This window comes from Sparus aurata, chromosome 13 (genome assembly GCF_900880675.1).
Source record: "Sparus aurata chromosome 13, fSpaAur1.1, whole genome shotgun sequence".
NCBI classification, from domain to species: domain Eukaryota; kingdom Metazoa; phylum Chordata; class Actinopteri; order Spariformes; family Sparidae; genus Sparus; species Sparus aurata.
The window spans coordinates 23,556,903-23,573,604 of record NC_044199.1 but is presented as its reverse complement, the minus strand read 5'-3'; the positions used below and the strand labels follow the sequence as shown (position 1 = coordinate 23,573,604).

Sequence of the window (16,702 nt, the reverse complement as noted above, 5' to 3'; positions counted from 1 at the left end):
TATATATATATATTATATATATATATCATATTTATGGCCTTACATTTTGGGGCCAATACCAAAAAACTAAAAGACAACCCTTTTCAATGTGGCATCAATATCAATATTCTGTGGGTATAAAAAGCTGTTATTGTCAGTAAGTCATTCCAAGTTCATCATTCAAACAGCCATGAACACACAATGTCACTTAACGGACGAGCAGCGCCACCTGGCCATAGCGCGCCTTCGGGTCGGTGGCAGGCAGTCAGATGTTGCTCGTGAACTTGGTGTGTCTCAAAGTGTCATCAGCAGGCTTGCATTAAGACACAGAACTACTGGCAGAGTTCGTGACAGACCCAGGAGTGGAGCCCCATGAGTGACAGACCGCAACGATGACCAGTACCTGAGGACCTATGCACTCAGACATCGTTATGCAACTGCCACACAGCTGCAGGCCCAGTTACGAGATGTGAGGGGTACTAGGTTTTCCAAACAAACCATTCGAAACCGACTCCACCGCTTTGGCTTGAATGCCAGACGACCGTTGTAGGTGACTCCACAGACACCAAGACACCGCCGTGAACGTTTGCAGTGGGCACAAGACCATGTGACCTGGACAATGCAGCAGTGGTCTACTGTCCTGTTCACTGATGAGTGTCGGGTCACCTTGCACAGAAATGATGGTCGTCAGCGTTGCTGGAGAAGGCGAGGTGAGCGATACGCCGAGGTCAACATGGTCCCCAGGGTTCCCTTTGGTGGAGGAGGTGCAACAGTCTGGGCAGGCATCACCAGTCAGCTCAAAACAGATTTGGTTATTGTAGATGGCTCAGTCACTGCACGTGAGACATCATAGAACCCATCATCATCCCCCAATTCTGCCAGCACACCCCCAACTTTCTGTTCATGGATGATAATGCTCCACCACATCGTGCCAGAATTGTCACAGCTCGACTTCAGGAAGTCGGAGTTCCTCATATGGTATGGCCAGCAATGTCCCCTGACCTGAACCCCATAGAGCACGTCTGGGACCAGCTGAAGCAGAGACTGGATGATTGTACCCCACCCCCACGTGACCTGGCAGAACTGCGTGTAGCACTTGTGGAGGAGTGGAACGCATTGCCTCAGAACAACATCACGAGGCTAGTGAGGAGCATGAAACGTCGCTGTCAAGCTGTCATTGCGGCAAATGGTGGAAACACCCGCTACTGACATTGTCAATTTTTGTTATTTGGGGCTATCCTTGTTATTGTCTAAATTTTTGGGGTAATAAATATTAAACTCATGAAAATGGTGTTTCTTCTCATTCATTATTAGTAATGTCAAAGGGAACTTTTACGTATTTCATTAAAATTCAGACCAAATAGGAAAAGCACTCGTGTACATAACAATATCCCTAACTTATTGTGAGTAGTGTGTATATATATAGAAACTTATCTATGACGCATATATATACAAACATAAAGCAGTACTGAAACGTTGTTGTCAATAAATTTGACAAAATAAAATCAAAACCCAATTCTCACACCTCGGCCCTGTGTACATTGCAGACGATGAGTGACTTTGAGTACCTGAAGCTGCTTGGGAAGGGGACGTTTGGGAAGGTTATTCTGGTCAAAGAGAAATCCATGGGAGTCCATTATGCCATGAAAATACTGCGCAAAGAGGTCATTATAGCCAAGGTAAGTAAGGTGTCTGTGTGCGGGAATTTGTGTGTGTACATAATTTGTTTTATCTACAGTAGTCATTCATCTCTTTCTGCTGCTTTGCTGTTAAGTGTTTACCAGGAGTGGATGATTCCTATTTCAGCAGTGAAATAATTCCTAATATGTAATTAGTCAAGTTATTTCCTTCTTTCTGTAAAAAGATGTATTCCCACTGCTGTTTTATTATATTTCTTGCCTTCCTCCTATGTGATAGTCCATGTTCTTGTCACTGCACTTTCTCTTTTTAGTGAGAATTCTGCAGTGAAGTACTTTGTGTTGGACGACTATGCCTACCATTGTACAGTTTAAGGCTAATTCTACTGATAATACAAATTGAAAATGTGATTGTATGTCTTGTGGAGTACCACTGCATATGAAAAAAGTAGTATAACGCCCTTTTGTTGCTCCAGGGGAAGCTGCATGTAATCTGATAAGTTGCCTCCTATAATGTTGCTCAGTGACTGAGCTGTTATCTTTGTAATGTTGGGGACAGGTTTTAAAGGAAGAATGCAAGGAATAGAGCATTTGATATGTCTGGTTCTGCTGCATCGATATTGATCTTTTGCTTTGAAACTGTCCTTAATGAGTCCAACATGGTTGTAGTAGTACAAAGCTAGACTACTGAACTGCTTTTTAAGACCAGCTGCCTAAATTACCAACAATGCTGCTTAGCCATTGAGTGACATCACTGTAAGGAATTTATCAAATTACATACAGTTTCTTCAGCCACAAAAGGCTTTGTACCAATTTTTCACATTTGCAGTAGAACCCCCCCAAGACCTGTAAAAACAATTTTAATGTTAAAAATTGGTGAAATTGGTGATGAACACGGAGACAGTTTCATGGGTTCAACCCCACTTATAGATGCTAACTGGTAGTTGTTGGTGCACATAGCAGCACAAGTGCCCTCTGCTAGTACTGTGGTAATGTTGCCTCGCTGGACCATTGCTGATTCTGGGGCAAAGTTGCAGAAAAAAATATGAGATGACTGTATGTATCAGCCACAAAGATGGTGCCAGTTCAGAAAGTTACAATTGTAACCAAGTAAAGCTATGCATTGTATATTATGCATTTTCTATGTGTCTGACAACCATGTGTTTGTTGGCAGGATGAGGTGGCCCACACAGTAACAGAGAGCAGAGTGTTACAAAACACACGACACCCCTTCCTCACGGTGAGAACTCTTACTAATGATCTACTTGATTGTAGTTCAGCAGGAATTGTGTTGGTGAGTACAGTGCTGTGTCAGAAAGACAGGCCAGCACTCACTTAAATTTTTTTTTTCTGGTCTAAATGGTTCTCAGGTCAGTCTGAAAGCTTTCAGTGCTGAGCTACTATTGGATGATTACTCCAGCCACATGGCATGCCACTGACAGTATTTGTCAGCATGCATAGTGTATTGCTTGCAGTGTCACTCTTGGAAATGGTGGCTGAAGCTTATGAAGTGTCTTTGAGCAAGATACTGAACCCCAAATTGCTCCAGATGAGCAGTTGGCACCTTGCAGCCTCTGCTATCAGTGTATGAATGTGTGTGAATGGGTGAATCTGACAGGTGTTGTAAAGGAGCTGTTAGCAGTCAGTAGACTGGAAAAGCGCCATAAAAAATACAAGTCCATTTACCATTGAGAGAGAGAGAGAGAGAGAGAGAGAGAGAGAGAGAGAGAGAGAGAGAGAGAGCATCTGATAGAGGTTAGAGTGGTTAGAGGTTGACGGGTGTAGTTCTGTTGAATTGGGATGCAACAGGAAGCCAGTGGAGGTGTAGATGCATTCCCACTCAAGAAGCAGTTAAGATGGTAAAGAAGCACAGGACAGCAATTTGTCCAGCAGAACGAACTTCACCCCAGACCACATTTGTGCCTTACTTGACCTCTGTCTGATGACCACCGACATCCAGTACAGTGAAGGTTTCTACAGGCAGATGCACGGCTGTGCCATGGGCTCACCAGTGTCCCCAATAGTGGCCAACCTCTACATGAAAGAAATTTAGAGCAGAGCCTATATTACCTTAACAGGAACTGCTCCTAGCCACTGATTCAGGACTATTGCCAATAATGTGATTATTTTCTTCCTGCAGACACTGAAATATGCCTTCCAAACCCACGATCGACTCTGTTTTGTCATGGAATACGCCAACGGAGGCGAGGTGAGACCTCACATATACACGTCACCATCATATGGAGATTGCTGTCACTTAAACAGACCAACTCTAACGGGTAAGTGTTTGACTCCACCTGCTCTTGCCTCTTTCAGCTTTTCTTCCACCTTTCACGCGAACGAGTGTTCACAGAAGACCGGGCACGCTTCTACGGTGCAGAGATTGTGTCAGCACTTGAGTACCTCCATTCACGTGATGTTGTTTACCGTGATCTGAAGGTAAATAGCATCCATCTGAAATAGCCATTTATATCATGACTTCAGAGAAGGTGCTCTCAAACTTTTAGGTTTTACCAGGACATGTTCTTCAATTGCATCTATATGACAGCTTCAGTTGAATAGAGTTGAAGCATTTAATAGTAGTTGACATCTTTATTGATTTTAACGATACATCGATCAAAGCTAAACTTCTGGCTGGAATGTTATTCTCTAATTTTCATGATCCATATTTTCTATTGTTCAATTTTTAGATGTTCATTCCATAAAATGAAAATTATTCTTGTCCAGTTCTTTCCCTATTAAATTCAGATGTAGGTAAGAACTGAACGAAACAATTAACATCTAGCTTCAAGTGGAATTAGCATATCCTGCTGAAGGGAAATACACCCATTTAAAGTCTGAAAATGTCACATACTGTATGGGCAGACTTGGTCCTGTTTGTGTCTGGGTACCCCGTCAGAACCCCAGCATGAATAAAACATTTTTTTCAGCACCCAGTGCTTGTAGAAAGCAATATAATCTGGACAGCTCTCTTCTCTGAGAAAATGTTTGTGCTCTGGGAGAACTCAACAGTTATAACTAAATCTTATTTAGAATAAATTGTAACAAGTCCAAAACTTACAGTCGTATAACATCTCAGCACAGTGCAGAGCTGGTAAGCAGGTGTGTGATTGAAAAGTACCATGGACCATGGGTCTTAACAGAATTCGCTCTCTGAATCTTCAGGATTCAGAAGTCTCTTCCATTAGAATAATCCAAGAGTAAACTAAGACTGGCCGAACACTACAGTCTAGTCAAAAATATCTTTGTGAAATCTAATTCTAATTGACAGCAACAAATCTCAGCATATGTTCAAGGAATTCTTGAGTATTGAGTATTGATCAATGGCCCATTGAAATGATTCATTATGTTTAAAAAAAAATGAATTCAAATCCCTGAAACTGTCATTATATCCATGAACATTGGGCTAATATGAGATGTACAGTTGAAACCAGAAGTTTACATACATTATATAAAAAGACACATATGCTTTTTTTTCTCACTGTCTGACATGAAATCAGACAATCACTTTTCCTGTTTTAGGTCCGTTAGGATTACCGAAATTATTTCTATTTGATAAATGCCAGAATAATGAGAGAAAGATTTTCTTAGACAATTTTTTATGACTTTCTTCAAAGTCAGAAGTTTACATACATTTCATTAGTATTTGGTACCATTGCCTTTAAACTGTATGACTTGGGTCAAACATTTTGGATATCCTTCCACAAGCTTCTCACAATAGTTGGCAGGAATTTTGGCCCATTCCTCCTGACAGAACTGGTGTAACTGAGCCAAGTTTGTAGGCCGCCTTGCTCGCATATGCCTTTTCAGCTCTGCTCATAAATTTTCAATAGGATTGAGATCAGGGCTTTGTGATGGCCACTGCAAAACATTGACTTTGTTATCCTTAAGCCACTTTGTAACCAGTTTGGCAGTATGCTTCGAGTCATTGTCCATTTGGAAGACCCATTTGCACCCAAGCTTTAACTTCCTGGCTGATGTCTTGAGATGTTGCTTCAGTATTTCCACATAATTTTCTTTCCTCATGATGCCATCTATGTTGTGAAGTGCACCAGTCCCTCTTGCAGCAAAACATCTCCACAACATGATGCTGCCACCCCCGTATTTCACAGTTGGGATGGTGTTCTCAGGCTTGCAAGCTTCCCCCTTTTTCCTCCAAACGTAACGATGGTCATTATGGCCAAACAGTTCGATTTTAGTTCGTCAGACCACAGGACATGTCTCCAAAAATTAAGGTCTTTGTCCCTGTGTGCATTTGCAAACTGTAATCTGGCTTTTTTATGTTTCTTTTGGAGTAATGGCTTCTTCCTGGCAGAGTGGCCTTTCAGCCCATGTCGATACAGTACTCATTTCACTGTGGATAATGACACACTCTTACCAGCTTCAGCCAGCATCTTCACAAGGTCTTTTGCTTTTGTTCTTGGGTTGATATGCACATTTCTGACCAAAGCAAGTTCATCTCTGGGACACAGAACCCGTCTCCTTCCTGAGCGGTATGATGGCTGGACATTCCCATGGTGTTTATACTTGCATATAATTGTTTGAACAGATGAATGTGGCACTTTCAGGCATCTGGAAATTGCACCCAAGGCTGAACCAGACTTGTGCAAGTCCACAATTCTCTTCCTGATATCTTGGCTGATTTCTTTTGACTTTCCCATGATGTTACACACGAAGCAGTGTGTTTCAGGTGTTCCTTAAAATCCACAGGTGTGTTTCTAATTAACTCAAATGTTGTCAATCAGAAGCTTCCAAGACATGACATCATCATCTGGGCTTTCCCAAATTGTTTAAAGGCATAGTAATCTTAGTGTATGTAAACTTCTGACTTTGAAGAAAGTAATAAAGAATTGTCTAAAAAAATCCTTCTCTCATTATTCTGGCATTTAGCAAATAGAAATAATTTTGGTAATCCTAACAGACCTAAAACAGGAAAAGTGATTGTCTGATTTCACGTCAGACAGTGAGAAAAAAAAGCATATGTGTCTTTTTATATAGTGTATGTAAACTTCTGGTTTCAACTGTATGTATGTTGTTTTATTCTTTCTTAGCTGGAGAATCTGATGCTGGACAAAGACGGCCACATCAAAATCACTGATTTTGGTCTTTGTAAAGAGGGCATTACCCCTGATGCTACCATGAAAACCTTCTGTGGAACTCCTGAATATCTGGCACCTGAGGTATGGAACTGAAACTACCTAGGTGTCACATCAATTAATTAATTAAAAAAGGATTTAAAGATGGGTGGACCATAGTCCCAGTGGGGGGGGGGGGCATGCTTCCCTGTGACAAAATGTTGCATACTTTAAAATTCAATGCTTCAACATGGTGCACTTAGAACAATTTAAGAGGCTATGTTACAACAAGTATTTAAATAAACAAGTAAAGCAAATAAAAAATGTCCTATTGATCAATACACTGATGGTGAAGTTGAATAAATAGTGTAGCTAGAGATAATTTGCATCGTGTGTGTGTGTGTGTGTGTGTGTGTGTGTGTGTGTGTGTGTTAGAGTTGGGCATCTTGATACACTGTCAATGATCTTATGCATTAAATATGCATATTCAGCAGCTACTGATGCAATATAATTCACACCTGAATATGCAGTGTGATTCAACACAGTGTGATTCAACACAGAGAGATTTGATGATATAAGACAGGATTGGACAGTGCAAAGCAATGATGCTACGCAATTCAATGAGTTTGTATATATTTGTTTCAAGTGTACAGTACAGTGGACTTTTGATATAGCTGGCTTATACATAAGGATTCATTCTGTGATTAAGAATCTCAAGATTATCAAGACAAATTAAGTGTAATATGAAATACTATGATTAACACTCTTAAAGCGGGGTTTCTGCAGGGTTTCCGCAGGGTCTTAAAAAGTCTAAAACCTGACGATCTCAATTTTAGGCCTGGAAAAGTCTTAAATACGTCCATATTTTGCATATTGGTCTTAAATTACATTTAGTTAGGTCTTAAATATGTACATTCATTTACTGCTTGCATCGTCGCCTGTTTCGTTTTGTGGAAACATGTTGCTGAGATTCACAGCTAGCTACGTGTGTTGTAATTCCTTCCGAAGTATCCAGGATTGTAAGTGGCATTTTGCCAACAGGCCGGTCAGAATTTATTGCCGTACACTTCACCCGTTCCAAAAAGACTTCGGAAAGTGTAAATGATGAATTTGAAGCACAGTGTACACTCTGCAAGAGGACCCTCAAATTGGGCACACTTGGTGCTTGAATGCACTGGGGTCACACACAATAGCAACGTCACAACGGGTGGAAAATAGCAACTTGCTAGAACCCGGTGCAATGCATCTCTCCTTGTTTATACAGGGTTAATGTTTTATTGTGCGCTGTCCCTGTTCAAATAAAGAAATAATAATAATAATATCGGGAAAACACCAGCTTCTAAAACGCATGATGCCAGTTTACTGACGGATGCCAGTTTACTGACAGATGCCTCCATGTTGTTGCTTCAGGTGGATAATAAGGTTAGTTGAACTGCCTGTGTTTTTAACAGATGCACATATATGCATTTTGCAAACTGCATCTGAGCTTTCAAGTTTCCCGTCTCTCTCGCGTTCCCAAACTTGGGATTTGCAGTTCACAGGTAAGTATATCTGCTCAACATTCGTTGTGATTGTTGTGCACAACCATAGCGCACGCAATACTATACATCAGCGGTTCACACAATACTATACATCTGCAGCATGTTAACATGAAGTAAGGTCCAATTTAGGAGGAATAAAAGTATTCAAAATATTGAATTTTTGGGTCGGTTACATTTCTAAACAAATTAAATAAGGATCTAATAATCAAATAGATTGTATTTTACCAATGCAAACATTAAATAACTGATGTATCTCGATTTCTTTCGAAAGTTGCATCCATTCACAGCTGCTCTTCTGATGCACATACAATTTGCCCGTTGTCTTGTCCGTGTATCGATACAAACCGATTAATCACACCATCCCAGGTATATGTGTATGCTGTATATGTACATTTATATATTTATGTTTTGTTTATATGTATATCTGTTCATAATTGAATAGAGAAATACAGATTTGGAGGCTGCAAATTCAGAGTCCATTAAATCGGTAAATATCTGTTTCCCAGGTCCTAGAAGATAATGACTATGGCAGGGCAGTGGATTGGTGGGGTCTGGGTGTCGTCATGTATGAGATGATGTGTGGCCGTCTGCCTTTCTACAACCAAGACCATGAGCGTTTGTTTGAACTCATCCTCATGGAGGAGATCCGTTTCCCCAGGAACCTGTCACCCGAAGCCAAGTCTCTGCTGGCAGGTCTTCTCAAGAAGGACCCCAAACAGAGGTATTTGACTGGACTCATCATGTGCATGTACTCTTTCTGGAAAACCAACTTAATTCTTACATGAACATGTTTGGGGTGACAGGTTAGGTGGAGGTCCCGATGATGCCAAAGAAGTAATGACTCACAAATTTTTCATCACCATAAACTGGCAGGATGTGGTACAGAAGAAGGTAAGATATATATGACATTAGGTTACATTCCCACCAAAATTAGCTGGTCTACAAAGGTTTTTTAAGTGTGCGTACATCCACTAAAAAATCACCCATTGACCTCTTTCCCACTTACCGCAGGCAAGGAAACAGTTGTAACAGAAGAGAAAACCGTAGCGAAATGACCAATTTCACCATCATAATTTCAGCCATTCAGCCCAATAAAATTTGCATATATAAAGCTGCACGATAAAATTATTTTATCCCCCTTCAAGTAACCCAGGCGCTAAACTGGAAGTTAGTTGGCTCTCGGTCTGTGATCCAGGTATATTCACAGCCAAAAGTTAAGCTTTTCGTCTTTAAAACAGCCCTAACTAGCTTTCATCAGACTGAATGGATGCAGGGTTTCCCCCAGAAAACTTGCTATGTCTGGTGGTAGGTTGGAAGGGCGGCCCACCGGCGGCGAAGCATATTTTTTTTGTGACAGGGGCCTTACACAGGCCATCAACTGACTGATGGCAGTGCCCTATCTGTAACAGATTGAGGACGTAGTAGAATTTAGAGTGGTTCCAAACTGCCATGCATTGAATCAATGTTAAAAGTTAATTGGTGGGCAATTTCGTGCTTTAGGAGCCAGTAAATTCATTTAAAACCACCAATTATGTCTTCATGCTCTATATTAATCACTGGCTCGAATGCTGCAGTGATTGACAAGCCTACGACAACAGTGCAAGCTAACTATTGGATATTTCATAATAGATATTTCATAATAATCAGTGACATATATTTACATTTGAAACAATGTGGCATTCTGCTTGTTGACATATTGATGCTGGTGTGATGGTAGAGAGACCCAACATGAGCATTTAGCGCATCTTGCCTATAAGTAGTGCATAAGGAGCCTTAATAAAAGCTCTGGTCGAGGATCCCTGCGTTGCCTGCTGGCGGTGGCTGCGACAGACTCGGCAAAACATACCTAAAACCGAAACTTTGACTTTTTTAAAACAGCTACCACCATAGCCTATCTAACGCTGAATTTAATAGTGGCGTTTTACTACTAAACCACTGTGAAATTAGCGCACTTATATTGTTAATATTTTCACGTAGGACAACACAAACAAAACAAAACTTACTATAATTGGTCAGGTACAGCCACCCGCTGAATTTCTGCTCCAACAACTAATTTTGATTCAATCCGCTGGTTCTACGTTTCCCATTGCGGCACGGACAAGACGATGAGCTGACATCCATGCTACATCCATGCTAGCTGCCTCATCGACCCGTGGCTCAGCCAACATCGTGCCGCTGCACACCTGGGCCCGTATTCACAAAGACTTTTATCTTAATGTTAGGAGTACTCCTAAATCAGACTAAAAGTTTTTATGTGGGAGCTGTTTCTTAAAAGTAATTCACAAAGCCGCTGAGACCTACTTTTAGTTATGAAAACAGTGAACTCCTAAACTAGAAGTAACTCTCTGTTGCTATGGATGACGTCATTTTATAAGGACGCACTTAGAAGCGGTGACAACGGTGATTGGCTGTTGAGTGACAGGGCAGCCCATTGAAAAGTCATTTAGGCTACGCAATGCATGAAGTGAAAATAAGAAAGTTACCTACAAGCCAATGACAAAGCCTATGAAAAGATATTGGATAAAGAAATGTATTTATGAGGAGAATTAAGTGCACCCCCCACCCCCCGCCAAACAAAAACGCTTCGGACAAAAATGACAAATTAGAAGATAAATAAAAAAACGTCAATGAATAAAAACGGCATTTGCTCGAAAAGCTGCGTCAAACCACTCTCCATTAAAATTCGGGAATCGTGTGTTGATCCGGGCCATTTCCCAACAATGTCCAGTATATTGTAATGTGTGTCAAAGACAATTTCTGTATAGATGGAATGCAAGCCCTATTCGCACGGGACTAGTATACCGTGGGGACCTCCAGTAATTTGTAATAATTGCGGAGGTCGTCTGTGATCTTAATCCCGTGCGAATCTGCCATGTCTGTAATTTGCAAAGCAAAAATTCCACTGCAAATTACGTACCATATTTCACCAAACACAGAGTTCATGTGATAATATTAGTCCTGTGCGAATCGGCATCTCTTTGATTTGGGGTCGTTTTTTGTTTTTCTTAAGGTTTTTTGTGTTTTCCACACCTTTTTCTGCCTTTTTCCCGATCCAGAATTATGGACGCTGCGTTGGGAATTATAAATGAAAGTTTTGACAGCATTTTGGGTGCAAATTCAGGAGGCTCATCAGGAGCGAAATCTTGAAAGATGATTAGATGGATTACATGCATGGCAGCATGCGGTAAGGAAATTTTTTCCATCTTTCATCAGGCTCACCAGTTATTATGTTAAAAATATCCATATCTAACTGTTGTGCTGCTCCAGTAAGGGCTCCGGTGCAATCGACCCGGGGGATAATGTCAGTAAATCCGAGTTAAAACAGACTTCGCTTATCCTGTGTGAATGTGCCGCACGAAACACGGACGTGATGGGTTCATTTCTAAATCACTTGAGGTCCCCAGGTAATACTAGTCCCGTGCAAAGAGCTGCATTTTCTCCGTAGTCAAATACCAGAGTGTTGCCAAACATTTTAACTGCGGCGTTATTGGATTGTTTCAGTTGGTTGGGAGTGTTATTGCATCCCTCACCAACTCAACCACAACTTCAATCCCTTCGCGGTCCATCTGATATCGTTTTAATAATTCCCTGTTATTTAGCGTCTCCAAAACATTCGGCTGTGACCAGGTCTTAGTGAGTAAGGAGTCCTCTGGACTACTTCTAAGGTCTCCCAGACTTAGGTGCTACTTTTAGGCATAAAATGTTTTGTGAATAACTCTTATTTTCAAAAATTAGGAGTCCTAAAGTTACGACTGACACGCCCATTATTTTTAGGAGTTGCTCCTAAATCCGTCTGTTAGGAGCTACTTTTAGCCTTAAGATTCATTCTGTGTTTTAACTTGAATTTACTGCCATTATCCCCTGGGTCGATAGCACCGGAGCCCTTGTTGGAGCAGCACAACGGTTAGATATGGATATTTTTAATATAACAATAATAAGTGGTGAGCCTGTTGAAAGATGGAAAAATGTTCCTTACTGCATGCTGCCATGCATGCAATACATGTAATCATCTTTCGAGATTTCGCTCTTCTGATGAGCCTCTTGAATTTGCACCCAAAATGCTGTCAAAACTGTCATTTATATTTCCCAACGCAGCCTCCTTAATTCTCGACCGGGAAAAAGGCAGAAAAAAGGTGTGGAAAACACAAAAAACCTTAAGAAAAACAAAAAACGACCCCAAATCAAGGAGATGCCGATTCGCACGGGACTAATCTTATCAAATGACCTCTGTGTTTGGTGAAATATGGTACGTAATTTGCAGTGGGATTTTTGCTTTGCAAATTACAGACATGGCAGATTCACACGGGATTAAGATCACAGACGACTTCCGCAATTATTACAAATTACTGGAGTTCCCCAGGTTATACTAGTCCCGTGCGAATAGGGCTTTTGTCAATTGGGAAAAGTTGCATTCCATAAATAGACAAATTCTCTTTGACGCATGTGACAATATACAACATACACTTAATTCTCCTCATAAACACATTTCTTTATCCAATATCTTTTCATAGGCTTGGTCATGGGTTTGTAGGCAACTTCCTTATTTTAACTTCATCCATTGCGTAGCCTAAATGACTTTTCAATGGGCTGCTCTGTCACTCAACAACCAATCACCATTGTCACCGCTTCTAAGTGCGTCCTTATAAAATGACGTCATCCATAGCAACAGAGAGTTACTTCTAGTTTAGGAGTTCAATATTTTCATAACTAAAAGTAGGGCTGGGCGATTAATTGAATTTAAATTTCGATTTTGGCTTCCCTCGATCATGAAAACAAGATAATCGTATTAACACGATCATTCTGCCACACGCCGTGTCTTGTGTGGTAAATGCAGCGAACCCTTCCATCTCCACCTGTGCACTCCGCTCCACCCCGCCTGAAAATTTTCTCTTTCAGCCACACCGGTACGTATTGCCAGTGGGTGTTTTGAAAAAACGTGTAGACGAAGACGGTAGAAGATGGCAGAAATGCAGCCTTTGGTCGGGAAGAAAGGTAAAGCGAATTCTGTGGTGTTGAAACACTTCGGTTTCGAAGAGTCTGACTCCGAACAAATGAAGATATTGTGCAAGATATGTCACGCAACCGTGTCTGCACCTCAAGGGAACACGAGCCGTTACTACATGACCAAGTAGTAACGGAACAAAAAACTCAATGATGAAAAGCTCCTCAATTCCTGCCACCGCCACACAGTCCTCAATTAAGGACACACTTTACAATGCCACCACATATCCACCCAGCTCCCACAGGCATAAAGAAATAACGGATGCCGTCACATACATGATTGCCAAAGATATGTGCCCTATCAACACTGTTAGCGACCCGGGGTTCAATAAACTGATTAACACGTTGGACAAGTGGTATGTGTTAACATCACGTCACCATATCAGCAGAATTGCGCTGTCTGTCCTTTATGACGAATGTCGCGGAAAAGTTGCCAGAGAAGTTTCAACAGCATTATATTTTGCCACCACAACGGACCTATGGGCGAGCCACACCGGGATAGTGTTTATTTTTTATTCTGACATATTATTTATTATTATTATTTTCTCTTATTTATTTGAATTTTTCTTGTTTTTCAGGTCAAACTAATCGTGTTAAAAGAAATACCAAAGTTCAAAGTTCAATAAGTGCTTGTTCTCAAATCAATGAGGAATCGTCTTTAATAATCGTGATTACAATATCAATCAAAATAATCCTGATTATGATTTTTGCCATAATCGAGCAGCCCTAACTAAAAGTAGGTCTCAGCGGCCTTTGGCCTTTTCTTTGTGACATCCCATTATGTTCAATCACAAGTAGCCTCCGTGTAGTGACAGTAGCAGTGGTTTGTGGGGTGTTAGGTGATGAAAGACACCTGTCCTCAGACCCATTATGTGTTCACGTGTTGACCATAAGATGTCACCATTGTGCTTTCAACTTTGTTACTGATGTATACAAACCCATTTTGAATAAATGAATAAACGATGCTTAGCCTGGCGGGGGGAAATTTAAGTCTGGTGGGCTGATGGTGGCAATATTTCAATCTATATCAAAACCTAAACAAACAGCACTTGGCAGATATCCTGCATATTCTTAGTGCGACTAAGACAGGTAGTATACTTGTTTCTAATAAATAAATTTTCCAACAATGGTGCAAAGTTGTCATGATAAACTTAACAATAACAACAAAGTTACCCTGTCAAGAGCTGCATTATTTTCTTATGTTTATGTTGTGAAAAAGGAAATGTTCTCAAGGAAGATGTCAGTGTAGTGAGAGATGATATGGCCCTAGTGGATAGATCATTAATATTTCAGGTATGCACAAATTACACAGGCAGTATGTGTACAATGCCTCTCATGGACCCACAGACTCATATCGACATATCTTAATCTTATAAATTCAGTATGTTCCCAAAAGTAGTGGCTAGTTAACCAATCATTTCTACTGGCTGTGTCAGCTCACCCCACTCTTCAGACCACAAGTGACATCAGAGACAGACACCCGGTACTTTGATGAGGAGTTCACAGCGCAGACCATCACACTCACTCCTCCAGACAAGTGTAAGTATCCTCTGACTGTAACTGTAAAGCTTTCAGGTCTAGACAATGGCATTGTGTGAGTGGAGTGTGGCAAGGCCTGATCCACTACTGTCCATAATTGAGGTTCATTTTTCTTGGCTATAATGTGACTAATGATTTCTGTGATTTTGTTCTTACAGATAACAGTCTGGACTGCGAGGACTCCAGCCAGCAAGCACATTTCCCCCAATTTTCTTACTCTGCCAGCATAAGAGAGTGATAGCATCTCTCAACACACATACACACACGATGCATGAACACCTTGACCACACTGACCATCCCCTACAGCTGTAAATTGACCAGAACCTCCAACCCTTCATGAGGTTTTGGTCCTTTCAGGATCTAAGTGCCTTAGCTGGTGGCCGTACTGTTCTATAGAAACCCTCTTCGTCCACACTACAGGCAATGCCTGGCCACACTGGTTGTATGTATCAAACTGGATTTCAGTAAAACTCAAAAACAAAAAATCAAGACTCTGTGTGTAGCGCCTTCAGGTGGCCTAACAACTACTGCTGCTTTTTCAGACTCTAAACCATCGAACATTTTAACTTTCTCCTTTTTTTGGTCTTTCAAGACGCCATACAGTCCTTCATGATGTTCCCAAGTGCTCTTCTTCAGAACTAGCTGTTACCACTGGTAATAGGCGGGTTTGACTATGAGGGAGGCAGCTTTGGTGTTTATCTGTAAGGTGTGTGTGTGTGTGTGCGTGTGTGCGTGTGTGTGTGTGTGTGTGTGTGTGTGTGTGTGTGTGTGTATTTAAAAAAAAATAATTGGCATCAAATCCTGTAATAACTCTATATCATCGGTTTATTCAGAGTGCATCTGTGAGAACATGAGGATTTGCGTGAGTCTTAATACAATGCTTACCAAATATGCATCAGGAACAAGGTATGAATTGAAAACACATGATGATCAATGTGTCTCTAAGCTCTCTACAGCTTTGACAAAGTGAAATGTGAGGGGTAGGAGATAGAAGCTCTCCTTCAATTGTATGCAATGAAAATTAATCATTTGTATATTGGTTTGCTCTCATCTCAGAATGTGATTAATGAATAATGGGAATCGGGAACACCTTTATGCACATTTTTGATCTCTCTTGATCAGTAAAAAAACACACCAGCCATATGATTTAAGAGGTTTAATTAGAATTTAGTAATTCATAGCAGACATATTTTTAATCCCAGATGGACAAGTTCATATAGTAACGAAAGCTTCCACAATTGGTGTTTTTTTCTTTCTTTTTTTTGTTATTTAATATAAAAAAACAAAAAATACAAAATACAAAAAAACTTGTTTATTGCAATAATTATGAAAACAAGGATACCAGACGTGGTTTTAAAATTGCAGTTGGATTCATAATCCTGCATAATCAATGTTGCATTAAATGTTTTATTCTGTTAAATAAGAAATTGTCTATTGGAAATTTCTTGGACCCAGAAATTGTGTTTCCTATAAACTTTTATGATTGAAATGATATCTACAGACCTAATTGATGAAATTCAACTTGGTTGCTAAGAGTTGCATGTTGGGCAATTTGCGTAATTGGCGTATCTTCCTGACTACCAGTAGTTCAAATTTGTCCTCTGTGGAGGACATTTCTAAACCTGAATATGTCCCACCCACTTTATACTACTAAATTAACTTCTTTTGCTATCTACAGAGGACATTTAGGGCTTTTCAATGATACCAAATGTGAAGGGGTGGGGCTTTGGTTTTTAGGAAAATGGCAATCACATTTTATGGGAAGAGGAAAAGTAAGCACATAATACTTTTTATTGAGCACATTTTGGCTTGAAATGTTGTTGGCATATTTTATACAAGTCTCTTAACAACACATTAAAACATTGTCTGAATTTTTTAACTGTATTTTAGCATAGTATTTAAGTGTTTAAAAATGTCCTCTGTAGTGGAC

The 16,702-nt window shown here is 40.4% G+C and overlaps 1 protein-coding gene across 7 annotated transcripts in view; it reads left to right on the top strand.

The window, feature by feature from the left end:
• Positions 1-16,261, top strand: part of LOC115594431 (RAC-beta serine/threonine-protein kinase-like) — a 20,229-nt gene extending 3,968 nt beyond the window's left edge. For all 7 annotated transcript variants that reach the window (XM_030438519.1, XM_030438518.1, XM_030438523.1 and 4 more), the window contains exons 6-14: positions 1,527-1,658; positions 2,791-2,856; positions 3,757-3,825; positions 3,933-4,055; positions 6,668-6,796; positions 8,739-8,953; positions 9,036-9,123; positions 14,670-14,772; positions 14,931-16,261. In XM_030438519.1, the coding sequence (XP_030294379.1) occupies positions 1,527-1,658; positions 2,791-2,856; positions 3,757-3,825; positions 3,933-4,055; positions 6,668-6,796; positions 8,739-8,953; positions 9,036-9,123; positions 14,670-14,772; positions 14,931-15,010 (1,005 nt within the window). In that variant the 3' untranslated portion in view covers positions 15,011-16,261. The remainder of the gene's footprint in view (positions 1-1,526; positions 1,659-2,790; positions 2,857-3,756; positions 3,826-3,932; positions 4,056-6,667; positions 6,797-8,738; positions 8,954-9,035; positions 9,124-14,669; positions 14,773-14,930) is intronic.
• The last annotated feature ends 441 nt before the right edge of the window (positions 16,262-16,702 follow it).